The 14,653-nt window shown below is 36.0% G+C and overlaps 1 protein-coding gene across 1 annotated transcript in view; it reads left to right on the plus strand.

Moving 5' to 3' along the window:
• TRIO (trio Rho guanine nucleotide exchange factor) overlaps positions 1–14,653 on the plus strand; it is a 268,321-nt gene that overhangs the window by 137,500 nt on the left and 116,168 nt on the right. The window contains exons 19-25 of the mRNA XM_063298754.1: positions 2,892–3,006; positions 3,382–3,497; positions 6,138–6,260; positions 10,408–10,602; positions 10,743–10,858; positions 11,646–11,712; positions 12,312–12,421. Coding sequence (XP_063154824.1) covers positions 2,892–3,006; positions 3,382–3,497; positions 6,138–6,260; positions 10,408–10,602; positions 10,743–10,858; positions 11,646–11,712; positions 12,312–12,421 — 842 coding nt within the window. The remainder of the gene's footprint in view (positions 1–2,891; positions 3,007–3,381; positions 3,498–6,137; positions 6,261–10,407; positions 10,603–10,742; positions 10,859–11,645; positions 11,713–12,311; positions 12,422–14,653) is intronic.

Genomic DNA, 14,653 nt, shown 5'->3' on the forward strand with positions numbered 1-14,653 from the left:
AGAAACAACTTGCAGCTGTACAGTGTGAGTGCACCTTATCCCAAGCACACAGCCTGATGTGGTGCCTGCTTCCCTGGCATGTCTTGGTGGCTGTCCATCTTTCCCTGTCAAGGCACACATGCCTGGAGTTTTATCCTTCCTATCTACCCCTGCTGCAGTTTTACAGATAATTGCCTACCTTCACCTGACGTCTGCAGCTCCTGCTGTCAGCACAGCTGCATATCATGCATGAGCTTGCTTTTCAGAGCCCAGGTTTAACCTGCACAGCTAGCTTGCTATGGATGGTTGGTCTGATGTCAGCATGTTTGGACCATAAGCGTGAGGACAGTTATGCTTGCTCAGACAAGACTGAGGAACCATTACAAGTGAACATTCTCTTCCACCTAACTGTCATTAAGAGAGAACTCAGTCTCCTTCTCGCTGCTGCTATGGCTTCTGGCATGAGCGGACAGCCTGAAGCAGCACCTTCAGATACAACATCTTGCCTCCTGTACCGTGGTTCAGCCGGGTAAATACCTATGATGAGATAGCTCCCTCTAGTGTGATTCAACCAGGCAAGTATCTGCTATGAGAAGAAGTGCTATGGGCAGCTGAGAATGACAGGAGGAGGACTGCATCTCAGCTGTAACTCCAGCTGCAAATGGGAAGGGAAAAAAGACTTAATAGCTAGCTGTACTTTTAACAGTCACATTGGCTTGGCTAGTCTGCCAGAAAAAAGCTTCATTTTAACCACCTAGTGTCCTTTCATTAGTTTTTTAAAACATTTTTAAAGAAGTCTATAGGTGGTGACAGTACCTCACCAAACCTGGGTGATCTGAAAAAGATAAACAGAGCCAAACTGGTTGGTTTATGGATGGGAAACCACTAGTGTTGCCTAAAAAACTCAGGCACCCCGAGTGGTGTGGAGCTGAAGACCAATCCCTGAATTTGGGAGATAAAACAATTTTACCTTTGCAAAGCAAAAGGCATTTATTAAAGGGGTCAAATCTTTTTATTGGTTACAGAAACAAGTGATACATATATTTGGTATATGTGATATGTCAGAAAGTAACTAATCAATAAAAGACATTGATTATATGTGAGAATTGAATAGAAAACATTGATTACAGATAACATTCCACAAGTGTCAAATTTATGGGTTAGTCATTTCCTTTCCCAGCCAGTTTTGTATCCATCTTAAAATTTGCAAGTGTATTCAAGGAACTTCAGAATATATTCTATTGTTTAGTTTCTGAAAAGGCTAGTTTTTGCATGTAAAAGAAAGAAATGGTTTGGGGTAAAAGGAAAACATGGTTTCTTGAACTTCAAAAGAAGGCATGGATACCATGCTAAATTGCTAATATCACCTTTATTAAAGAGCTAATAATGAAGCCTAAAATTCCAGGTAACACTAGGAAATCTCTCAGCTTTAGTTTGTACTGGGAAATTGAAAAAAAGCATCCATAAGAAAGCAGTGACAAATCATGTTAATATTGGGTCAAGAAAACGTTATGGATGTATCATGAAGTCAACAGAAGTTGAGTTCAGTTCAGAGGAGCCTACCTTTATGTAGAAGTTCCTAATTAAAAAGGTTAGCTCTGTAGTGTACCATTTGTACCATAGTCTTGAATAGTTAAGGAAACACTGCATAAAATAATGGTTGATTGTATGTAAAAGATTTCAAAAAGGAATAACAAAAGAAGAACTATTTTATTCTGACAAGCTTTTATGGGGTAGAATCCAAATAATTCATAAATATTGATTGCTGTAAGCCACCCAGAGTTGTTGAGAGTTGGGTGGCACACAGTTATTGTTATTCCTAGTAGAATGTAGGATAAGAACCTTCTGGTCTGACAGTTGAGCAGAGCTGTTAAATTCAACTGTCATCATCATTCTCTCATTTTAAAAATAAACTTTCTACTGGAATTAGGTGTTCAGATGCAGAAATTCTATGTTCCAGTTATGAATGTAGAACTAACTTTAGATTTGAGTAAAAAGAATCTCTGTTAATGTAATGGAGGTGAATTAGCATGCTCAAGATGCCTACAAAGAATCTCTGAGAAAAATTAAAATGTACTGAAATTACATTTCAGGAAACCAGTAACTATGAAGTTGGTTGCTATTTCAGCAGTTGCTCTTCTGTATGTAAAAAAGACCCAGTAGAGGACCTCAAACATTTGAACTTGCTTTTTCAGCAGAGTACTAAAATACTCAGAAATGAATCATACTGAATGCTTAACCTGGATGATTGCAGTTTGTTCACTTCTGTATGCTCCATAGATGTCAATTCTTATTGGTGACTTTGGTTTTAAGAGATTACTTTTGATGTTGTTTTACCTGGATATATATGGCATGTTGCCACTTAAATTATTTAGTTTGACAGTGTTAAAATTTCGTTTAACTTTTTTATGGTTTTGTTCCTCTATGCTGATGTTTCCCAGCCTTCAGATGTGTGGACCTCTATTCCTAGAATTCCTCAGCCAGCCTGGCCATTGCTGAGAATTCTGGGAAGTAAAATCTACCCATCTGGAAGTTGCCATGGTTGGGAAACACTGTTCTGTGCAATGATCTCTGAATCTCCTGTATTAGTATTCTTGCTGATCCAATTAGGAAAGTAAGTGTGTGTGTGTGTGTCCCCTGTGTCTGGGTCTTGTGTGCTGGGGCCAGTGTTTGTGTGTGTGTGTGTCCTCTGTCTGTGTCTTTGGTGCTGGGGCCAATGCAGTAATGCTGTCCTGCTACCTAATTTGCAGATTGTGGATATTAGCAAAAATATAATAAGCATGCATTGCTGTTACAAAGTTGCTTTGTTCCAACAGTCAATAGATTGCTTAAATCTTTTCTCAATGCTTCAGAATAATGTCTGAATTCTTTTGATCCTTCTTGTGTTGATGCATCTGTCTTGCCCTTTCTAGGCTTGCACACTGGCTCGGCGAAATGCTGATGTGTTCCTGAAATACCTGCACAGAAATAGTGTAAATATGCCAGGGATGGTGACTCACATCAAGGCTCCAGAACAGCAGGTCAAAAGTGAGTATGGGTGTTTTGTCACAGGTTGATTTTAATGTCACTGGTTCAGCTGTTCTTTTGAGAAGGCCTCAGTGATAAGATTTCCTCTTAGTGCAATAGACAAAAGCACAGAAAGAGACCCTGGCATATCTCTGTTGTTGGTGAGTTGCTATTTTGTACATACAAAGCTATTCTAAGGGTAAGAGAAAACTCATGGGTTCAGTTGACACTGTGGAAAGGATGGAAGAATACATCTTGCATATAACAAAATATATTAGATGGTATATGTAATTAAAAATAAATAATATTAGCAAACATTATGAATGTTTATAGTTATATGGGCTTAAAATATACATTTGCACATGATTTGTCCTCTAACAATTTCTTACCTGGCAGATATCCTGAATGAACTTTTCCAGAGAGAAAATCGTGTCCTACACTACTGGACAATGAGAAAAAGACGCCTTGACCAATGTCAGCAATATGTAGTCTTTGAAAGAAGTGCTAAACAGGTCAGGTTCTATCTTTTAAATAGTCTGTTTATACAGTTGAGTTGGGATGTTCATATCTTCTTGTAACTCTTCCCCCAGCTATCATCCAAGAAATGAACAATAAAATGTCATGTCACTAGAGTTCTTCCAGTGTGTCCACCCTCACCCTCCCCCCCCCCAGATCCCTTGAAGAGCAAAACTAAAAGTCTAGGGAATTCCTTTCTAGCATTTTGTGCAGCACGTGAGAAGAACAAGAACAGAAAATCAGAGGCCTCCACTCCATATATTCATAGAGATACTAGACACGTGGCCACAGACCAATATATATGTACTGGCCAATCAATCAGACGTCGTGGTAGTAGACAAGGACCAGAAGACAGCAGTGATTATAGATGTAGCGGTGCCAAATGACTACATCGGGAAGGAGGAGTATGAGAAGCTGGAGAAGTACCAGTAGCAAGTGAAGGCCAAAGTCATCCCAGTGATGGTAGGAGCACTCGGAGCTGTGACTCCTAAGCTGGGAGAGTGGCTCCAATCCCAGGAACAGCATCACAGCTCTCTGTCCAGAAGAGTGCAGTGCTAGGAACAGCTAAGATACTGTGCAGAACCCTCAAATTCCCAGGCCTCTAGTAGAGGACCCAAGGCTGAGGAAGACACATACCACCCATAGGGGTGAGAAGGGAATTTTTTTAAGGTTATTTATTTATTTATTTATTTTCTATCCCGCCTTTATTATTTTTATAATTGAATAAGCGGCAAACATACCAAATACTTCTTCCTCCTCCTATTTTCCCCACAACAACAACCCTGTGAGGTGAGTTGGGCTGAGAAAGAGCAACTGGCCCAAGGTCACCCAGCCGGCTTTCATGCCTAAGGCGGGACTAGAACTCAGTCTCCTGGTTTCAAGCTCAGCACCTTCTTTTACATAAACATGCAGGATTGTTTATTTCTATCTATTGAAAAAATAGCCTTTAACAATTTAAGGTGAGCCAGTTTGGTCTAGTGGTTAAGGCACGACTAGAAACCGGGAGACCATGAGTTCTAGTCCTGCCTTACGCACAAAACCAGCTGGATGACCTTGGGCCAGGCACACACACTCAGCCTGAGGAAGCAGGCAATGGCAAACCACTTCTGAAATCTTCCCAAGAAAACTGTAGTGACTTGTCCAGGCAGTCGCCAGGAGTCAACACTGACTTGAAGGCACCAAAAAAAGAATGGGGAAAAGAGATGGAGTGACCAGTGCTTCAAACAAAGATAGTAATTTGTTTTTTCATTCATTAAGAGCTGGAGCATTGAGATGATAGTGGTGCCTCCTTCTGGTCTTTTGAGACTAGGCCAAACTGCAGAATTCTTTTGGGATAATAGTGAAAGAGATATAAATAGAAGGACAAAGAATGAGGAGAATATGTATTGGAACCAAGAAAGTGGTTCATCAGTCAGCTAGGTGGGATATTGTTGTGTTTATTGAGAATTTATCAACTGATAAATAATAAGAGTCACTTCTTGTGAGATGGGTGTCTATATAAATTTGATTGATCAATCAGTCAATCATTCTTGATTTCAATGATTACTTTTTTGTCAAAATCTGAAATGTCAGTTTTTAAGTGATACCTTTTTTAAACAAAGACTAGGATACACTTAGTAAAGGAAACTGTTGAAAGCTTAGTCCTATTTGATTGAGGACATAGAGTAATGCCCTATCTATCTATCTATCTATCTATCTATCTATCTATCTATCTATCTATCTATCTATCTATCTATCTGCAGAGCTGCAAACTGAAAAACATGTAGTATGCCAGTTTTGAAAAGGCTCACTGTATACTTTGTAGAAGTCAGTAGCCCCTTAGTTGCAACTCATTTCTGTTAGAAGTTCCACCAGTAGTGGAACCATAATACAATATATTTGTTACCAGGCAATTCTAATGGAACTGAATGGATTCATTCCAGTTCTATTAGTAAGGAGGATATTCTTTTAAACATTTGAAGTTTAAAAAAGCAAGTATGAGGAGCATAAAATATTTGGAAGAAATAAAGGGAAATCTTTTCCAAGCTGCAACAGTTCAGGAAGAAAAGTTCTCATCCTTTAAAAAAAAAAAAAAAGAGTGCTCCAAAAGCTGAGGCTGCTCTCGGTTCAGCCCTGCTGTTTCTTTACTCTAAAGTTATGTGCTTGATATCTTACAGCTTCCCAAGGCTGATACTTGTTAGGTCAATTTAGCTGGTACATATCATAACATGTACTTTCTGATTGCTTGTGTTTCACTTCAGTTACACTGTAAGTTGTTTTCTGCTGCCTTCCTGTATACTTTTCCAAAACATCATATTCCCTCTTGCTTTTGCATCACAGCTAATGGAATTGGCTGTGCACTGAGCATTTTGTAAATATCAGTATCTCATCTTTCATGAACGATATAGCATGTTGGGGAAAAAATCATAACAACCCTACGTATATTCACTTAGAAGTAAACTCAGCTGAAATAATTGTGATTTATTTCCCAGAAAGATTTCTTCAGACTGTGACAAAAAATATAATTTGAATGCAGCAAGAAAAAACACAAGAAAAAAACTCCCAGAATTTTGAATAATAATCTATTGTTGGGAAATGGTCAGGGTGCTTCTTCTAGAAGATGATGGTTAATTTTTCTTCTTAAATTGTCTTCTTAGGCTCTTGAGTGGATCCATGATAATGGAGAGTTTTATTTATCCACGCATACTTCCACTGGCTCTAGTATCCAGCATACTCAAGAGCTCTTGAAAGAACATGAAGAATTCCAGATAACTGCAAAGGTAAATGAACTAGATACTTAGGTTTTCTGTCACCACATCACCACGTCTTGAGACAGATACCAGTTTGGTCCCAGTTTGGGAAAAGTGGGTTAAATCCCTCTCCCGTGCCATATGGTGATTCTGCAAACCTTCCTGTTAATTGGGATAAATCTAATTCGTTGCATTTGGGCTCTATTATATTTATAGAATATTGAAGGAGATTAGGATTTATTGTTATACAGATTCTGTAAAACACTTGGGTTTACCCCTCTCCTGAAGTTTATCACAGTATGTTGAATTAAATATATATAAATGTATAGATATAATTTCAGCAGGTATAACTTGATGGTCGAAACTCCCTTGATGGTCTTTGGGTAAGATTAATTATATTAAAATGAATATTACGTTGAAATTAATGTGTATTTCAGAGGGATTTCAATGTTAATTCCCATTAGGTCTTTTATATAGATAGATAGGTTAATCAAAAATGTTTTATGATGGCAAAAGTCCCTAGAGTATCTGGCAAAATTGCAGTTACCTTATGAGGATGATAACCTACCAGATTTTCAACTCTACCATTGAGCCTTTATCCTTACATCTATACATTTCTGGAACGAGACTTATTATGGTTTCCTCTCTGGACCCATTTGGAAAGCAGATGTGTAACACCTTTGAAACCTTGGCAGATGTTATGACATCTTAAATCAGAATCTTTGTTTCCTGCTTTGAAAGCTGCTAAGCATATTTGGTTATTGATAGATAAGTGGTTGTGATTTGATTCCAAATCACATGAGAAGCTGAAGCTACGGTATAACTCAAATCTGAAAATAGTGGGGAAGATGTGTTACTGAAATGCTTGGGCATTTTATAATTTTTGGCCTAAAGGCTGTAAAAAAGATTTGCCGTTATAAAATATATACTAATGCTTTTATGATTAAAAAGTGAAAATAATTCATCAGAAAGTATTATTTTTAGTTTATAACCCTCAAAGTATGTTTTAAATGGGGTAGACATTAGATTTCTTATGTTGGTGGTGTAAGAAATTTGAAGGTTCCTTAATCCACATGATTTGGTCTTGTTCTGTTATACTGTATAGCTTTATTTTGGTTTCAAATTAATATGTATGTTAACATAATTGGGGAAGAAATATTAGATTTAAGGATCTCAATGTGATGCTGAATTATATTCCTAAAAGATAGGATTTGTCATCTTATGAAGAGCTTTGGCTTGATCAGGCTTGGGTATACCAAAGAGGATAATCTTACATAACTGGAAAGAGTGTAAGAGGATATGTGTTCGTTATCTATTTTTGAAAAGTCTTTGTGCTCTAAAAATGAGAAGATGATACATGTTGCTGTATGATCCAGGTTTGATGATAAGATCAATGACTGAATTAATTCCATGTAGATCTTTATACTTATATGGATATTTTCTGTTTTGTGATTTTCTTTGTTTTTGTTTTGGTTATGGTTAGTTCATTTAATCACTGTAATTTATTTAGGTTTTTTTCATTGTATTTTCACTATTCAGTGTAGACTATTTTCTTTTGTATTCTACTATTTCAGCAATTAAGAAAATAGTCAGATAGGTATGGGCCTGTCTGGATCATAGTTTCTAATAAAAGAGAAGTTAACATAGCTGATTATAAGCTTGGGGCCTTGAAAATATCAATATTTGTTTAACTCATGCATCTTGCATACCTAAAAGGAAGAAAATGCCTGGTACATAAAAATTCCTATTGTTGTGGCTAAAATAAATACATTTTCTGTTTTAAAGCCGTGACATCACAAAACAAATTAGGTAATATATTTCATTATTGAATAGCAGTACTGAAATAATTTCAGTGAAGTATCAGTAATGTGCCTGAGGAAATCTGTAATCCAAGTGGAAATTATCTGCCTTTTTCTACTGCTTCCAGTAGCTACCAGTAGAATCTTACATATTACAATTTGCTTTTCATTCTTTACTATTAAATCATTGTATATATGAATGAGAAAAATAGATTACTGTACACTTCATGATTTAGAGAAAGTATATGTTAGTGAATAGGCTTGAATTATAGAAAGTTTTGCATAAATTTAGTGTTGATAGTTGACTGCTCAGTGGTGCGAAGAGTGATAATACCGTATGAGGGAAGTAAAGTGCAAGTGAGCATTAAAAAATGCTCAGCTGATAATAACACTGAGGAGGAAAAAGTCAAAGATATGTGATGCCCCTTTGGTTGTTTAATGAATTTATGAATAAATGTATAAGGAAAGTTTGGTGTGACATTAGATACGGATTGGTTGGAATTGTAAATGCATATGTACTTTCATATGTAAATGACGCATATGATAGTCTGGATGATTTGCAGCAAATTTTAGATAGACTTTATGATGCAACAAGGATCAGGGTAGTTGTATTTGACAGAGAAAATAGGTGGAAAAATTTTATGACTTACAAATGCTGATAGAAAGATGATGGATAGTATGTTGTAAAGAATGAATATTTGTTTAAAAAATGACTATAACAGGCTTCTTCTCTTATAGAGAATTGAAACTTGGATATGTCAAGAAAAACATAAAAGTTGAATGCAGTGGAGATGATGTACTTAAGAAGTGTGTATGCTAAAATAAGAGAAAGGGTCAAGAATGTATGTGTGTTGATTGGATATGGATTAAATGTCCACATTAAATAAATGATTGGCATGAGAGAAATACATTGAGATGATTTATGAAGGGGAGTGAATGGGTCTGCAGGAAAGGGAAGAGTAAAAAAGGTGAAATTAATTGAAGTTGAGATCTTGAAAAAGAGAGAGAGAGGAGTTTAAAGAACAAAAACAGTATCTGAATTTATTTATTTATTTATTTATTTATTTATTTATTTATTTATTTATTTATTTATTTATTTGTAACTGTATGCCACTTGTCTCTTAATCACTCTTGGAAGCTTACAACAATCAAAGAAATTACAATAACATCAATTAAAGTTAAAGATGGCAAATGTGATGAAAAAGGGGGACTCACTCTCCCTTGCCAAAGACCTGGGTGAAGAGCTGGGTCTTCACAGCTCTTCTAAACAACAGCAGAGTGGGGGCCATCCAAATATCGGAGGGAACCTCATCCCAGAGGGCAAGCACTGCTACAGAGAAGGTGGGCTTCTGATGTCCTGAGAGATGACATCATTTAATTGAAGGAACCCAGACCATGCCAACATGGTGGAAGCAGGAATGATTTGTTAAGACAGAAAAATAAGGAGATGCACAGAGAATGTTGGTGTTGTAAAACTAATATTAGCTATGTTTCCTTTTCTTTTTTTATCTCATGCTTTTCATTTCTCCTGTTTATTGTTTTTTTACTCTTTTTTTGCATCTGCAGACACTACTTACCCTGAAAGAGAATAGGCTGATAGGTATATACATATGTAAAAAAAATTGGTTCATTCACAGCAGAATGTGGAGTATCTAATTTAGAGATGACTTCTCCTGATAGTTCTTCCTGGAGTGCTTTGATCACACAAGCATTCCAGGAAACACTGCAGTACAAGGAGTCTCTGAACAAACAGGGCATTTTTACAATAAAAAGAAATAAAAGTGCAAGACCGCTGTCACCTTATAAGTAAATCAGTTTTCTTTCAGAAGATAATGCTAATCAGACTTCATTTCTGCTAGCATTCATCTTACCATCAACCCACTGGGAGTGATGCATCCCAACAGAATATGTGATACAATCTTTTTACATCCATACTGTAGGGAAAAATAGGATTGTTAACTGTTACATTACTCTTTTGAGCACCACATACTTATTATCAAACTCCCTGCTACTATAAGACTGAAACTTCTTGAGTTCTGTATCAATAATCTGTGGTATTATAAATTGGGTTTTCAGCATGCTAAGGCATATTTCCCCAAACCTGTGCTTTCCAATAATCCCCAGACACAGTAGCAGTGCCAATGCATGAAGCTATCCTAAATCAGTTCTGCTGTTCAAGTCCTTACTCTGCAGAACCTTGAAAGCGAGAAATGTAAAAAATGTAAGAATCATCCTGGTATTTTGTTCAAGTACCAAAAAGCTGTTAGCATGGAAACAGAATATTATCTTCTATTTATAGCATGAAAGGGCTGTTATTCATTAGAGGCATTGAATGTCTGCTCTTCTTACCGCCTTCCCATCTTTTGTGTATCCTATAGCAAACCAAAGAGAGGGTGAAGTTGTTGATACAGCTAGCTGATGGCTTTTGTGATAAGGGGCATGCCCATGCAACAGAGATTAAAAAATGTGTCACAGCAGTGGACAAGAGATACAGAGACTTCTCTCTGCGTATGGAAAAATACAGGACCTCTTTAGAGAAAGCTCTAGGGATTTCTTCAGATTCCAATAAATCGGTGAGTGTTGCATTTTCTGCTTGTAGAAATGTGGAATGGCTTAATCTGGCTGCTAGAGCTTCTAGCTAGATAGCCGCTTTTTTTGTTTGTTTCTTGTTGTTGTCACTAATTTTATTGTCATCTTCCCTTCCTTAATTCAGAGTAAAAGCTTGCAACTGGATATAATCCCAGCCAGTGTTCCTGGGTCAGAGGTGAAACTGCGAGATGCTGCTCACGAACTTAATGAAGAAAAAAGGAAGTCTGCCCGCAGGAAAGAGTAAATCATTTGTTTCCTCCCAGGATAATGTTTATCCTTGTTTTGGGCTTGTGTGTAATTTTTTATGTAGTTAGTTATATATTTGTGCATTCATATTCCCAGCCAGCATATCATTAATATTTCACTAAACACTTTTTTTTACACTTACTGCAAATACATTAAACAATCAAGGGAAAAATAACACATCCTAGTCTTGCTCCATGTCAAAGTATACAATTTTTCATGTTTTCCTTCACCACCCCCCACATTGCCTTTTATCATTTTTCCATTTCTACTTCTCAGCAATGGCCTTACATGTTAAAAAGAAAATAAGAATCTGGATTTTAAGTTGTGCATCGTTATTTGATAATTCTGAGGCAAGCCATTTTAAAATAGGCTGATCTCTTGAATGTCCAAAAAAGAATCCAGAATATTTTGTCTAAGAATTAGCAGCAAATAAGGATGAGCAAATGCATCCTTCTTTTAATGACTATCTATATATATTTTTGTTCAATATTTTTATTGTTTTCTTTAGTCATTATTTAAAGCAAAGATGAAATCAGAGGGCAAATTACTTCCAAGATAAGAATTAATATTTACTTATGTATAACTAATATTAAATCATTACCATTTTACTGATATTATAGTCCACATATTTCTAGTTGCTATTCGCATGCACTCTACGCTATTGAGCTCATCAAAAATACTTTATTAGTTAAAATCCTTGCTGTATATCTAGTTTCTGTTTAGAATGATGTATGATGCAAGTCTAATAGTCTAAAGTCGTTTCTCTCTTGTGTTTGGAAAGGTTCATTATGGCTGAGCTTATCCAGACAGAGAAGGCTTATGTAAGGGATCTCCGGGAATGTATGGATGTAAGTTCTTGTTTCCAAGCTAAATGTGGATTCTTACGTAGATTTTTTCTTTTCACAGTCAAATTGTATAATCTGTAACCAGAGAGCTAAGTTATGTTACATTATATCAGAAGCAGGCATGTCAATAAAATCAAGAATTGCCAGTGCTGACTTGATCAGCTTCTTGTTTTGCCCTTTAAACATTCCTATGTTTATTGAACAGGGACAATAGCAAATCTGTTCATTTTCAGGCACAATAAGCTGGTTGCTGCTTTTGTTAAGCTTTTACTGTTTCATTGAAGGGATAATGTTCTATTTTTGCTTCCACAATTACATTGCACATTCGAGAACTGGCTTATTCTCTTTGAACAGAAATTCCTATCTTCTCTATTTCAAAGTCTGATTTTAAATTGTTATTTTTTCATTGACATGTTGCACTTGTTGTTAGGGTCTCATGATTATAAAACCAAAAAGTTACGTTAAACAAGTCTAAAATAGACATAAAATAGACGTGGTATACTTTTGCATATATTAGTCTGGGGATGATTATACCTAGATAATTGTTAAGGCAACTCTTAGCTTCCCTTTTTTTGTTTCTTTTTCTTTTTTTTTTTTACCAGACATATCTGTGGGAAATGACAAGTGGTGTTGAAGAGATCCCACCTGGTATTGTCAACAAGGAGCACATCATTTTTGGAAACATGCAGGAGATCTATGAGTTCCATAACAAGTGAGTGAAGAGAGTAATCCATGATCCTGCTTTCAAAAAAATGATTTAATGTCTTCTGACATATTACATGAATATATCATTTCATTTTGTTACTGCAGATTGTAGGTTCAATGGGTGGAGCTTGATAATTTTCTGATTAGCATTGTTTTATTCTAGCTTTCTGTTTAAGCAGTTCTTAAAATGGACTTGATTTATTCTGGCCTGGACATTTCATGTAAATAGGTTGATCTAGGTTGCTCAGCCTCCCAGACAATGAGTTGTTTTGCTTTTGCTGCATAATACATAAACTAGTGAATAGAACACATCAGCTTTTATCTGTGAGATGACTGATAATGCTATATAGTATCTGAGAATAGCATTAAAGTCTTAGTTCAGGCTTAGTAGATCACATAGTCTGAATTCAGGATTTATTTGGAGCTTTATACTCAGTAGATGTACGTAAACATTATTCTTGTGCCACTTCCTGCTCTGAATCCCCCTCCCCTTAGTAAGGATCCCTAATTTGACATAGTTATATTCTTTTTCTCTGTTAATATTTGTGCAGTCTAAAATTTGCTGTGAATAAATAAGAAATGCAAAATCTGTTACAGCCAGGCTGCAAGCAAAGCAGGTATATGATACTTGGTTTGCAAGAGCCCTATTTTATACATAGTTGTATCGCATAGAGACAGTGCAAGATGGGAAGAAAGGATTTACTTGTCCCGTGAAGCCCCCAATTGTTGGAATTCTGAACTCCAAGCACAGTTATCAACTTCAAATTTTGGGTGTGTCTCACTAGTCCATGTGAACATATATTACCCAAGTATATTGCATGTGGTTAGAATTATGGCTACATCAGTTCTCAATATGTCATGAGGGGAGTGTATTTAATATCGTAACTATTGTACAGAAAAGTTGTTTCGGCACAAGACAAATCAATGAGTGCCCAGCCAGTACTTAAGACATTAGAACGCTACAAAATTGAGGACTTCTGGGGAAGAAATGGCAAACTGAAAACAGCTCCATGAAAAGTAGAGCTGACGACTGTGGTGGAATGAAGAGCTGGCGAGTAGACCAGCTCCATAATTCCTTTCCAGACAAGGAAAGGAGTTAAGATTGCTCACAAGTGCTCCAGACAGCTGCTCCTCACAGGGAGACCACAACACAGCGGTCTCCAGCAGGTTTAGAGCTCTGGGAGATGAGGGAATAGCCATCTTGTTCAAACTGCAGTTGGCTCCTTCAAAAGGACACTGGGTTCGCATACTTCCTTTTCTAACCACTTTCAGAAATTGCTTGTTGACTGCTTTTCAGCTATTAGGAACCTTTGGATCGACATGTTTTATAGCACTGGATGAGTTTCCTTCAATTCTTAGTGAAAGAAGTTTTAAATACAGGTTTAAGGACTTTTTTTTTCCTGGAGTAAACAGCAAAAGGGTGATTAAAACTTTGATTTTAGAAAGTTAGAAATGGACTAAGGGTCCAGATAAATTTGAAATAAGATTTTGGAATTAATTATAAAGAATTCTTCCCATGGGAAAATGTTTGTGTTTTGAATTCTTTAAAAAACATAGTAAGACTTTAAAAATTGGACAGTAGAGGGAACTAGAAGGAACTAAAGGTTACAATTAAAGGAGAAGAACACTCAAACTCAACTTACAAATACAGAATGAAGCAAAATATCTTAACATTGGACTAAACTGAAGGATAATTTTGAACAGTGGACCGAATAGTGTCTGCTTCTATAGATAGACTGTGTTTAAAAGATGCTATGGAAGAGGAACAAGTTTTACCTGACATGATTGAGACTTACTTGAAAGTGAATTTAAAAATGACAGGCTACAAGAATGACATAGAAAAAGATGTTACATTGGACATACAAAAGAAACCAACTGATGTCTTAATAATTAAAAGAGTTATACAAATAACAAATCAAGAGTGACCTGGATAATTTTCCTATATTGGATTTACAAAAGAGGCTTGTAAGAAGAATTTTGTGAGAAGGGACAAAGAAAAAATGAAAAGAAATTTCTTTTTCTTTACTATATTCTTATTTTTTCTTCTCTATTTTCTAATTTTCTCCTTTTTTTCTTTTCTGCATCTTCTATTTTTTCTTTTTATTCTTTTATTTTTTTAGTTTGTATTAGTTTGTATTGTTATAAATTGTAATCTTTAATAAAATTACTATAAAAATAATAAAAAAGGACTTGCTAAAAGCTAATTGTAAATAATTAAACTAATAGTAAAGGTAGATTT

Source organism: Candoia aspera, chromosome 3 (genome assembly GCF_035149785.1).
Source record: "Candoia aspera isolate rCanAsp1 chromosome 3, rCanAsp1.hap2, whole genome shotgun sequence".
Classification (NCBI taxonomy): Eukaryota; Metazoa; Chordata; class Lepidosauria; order Squamata; family Boidae; genus Candoia; species Candoia aspera.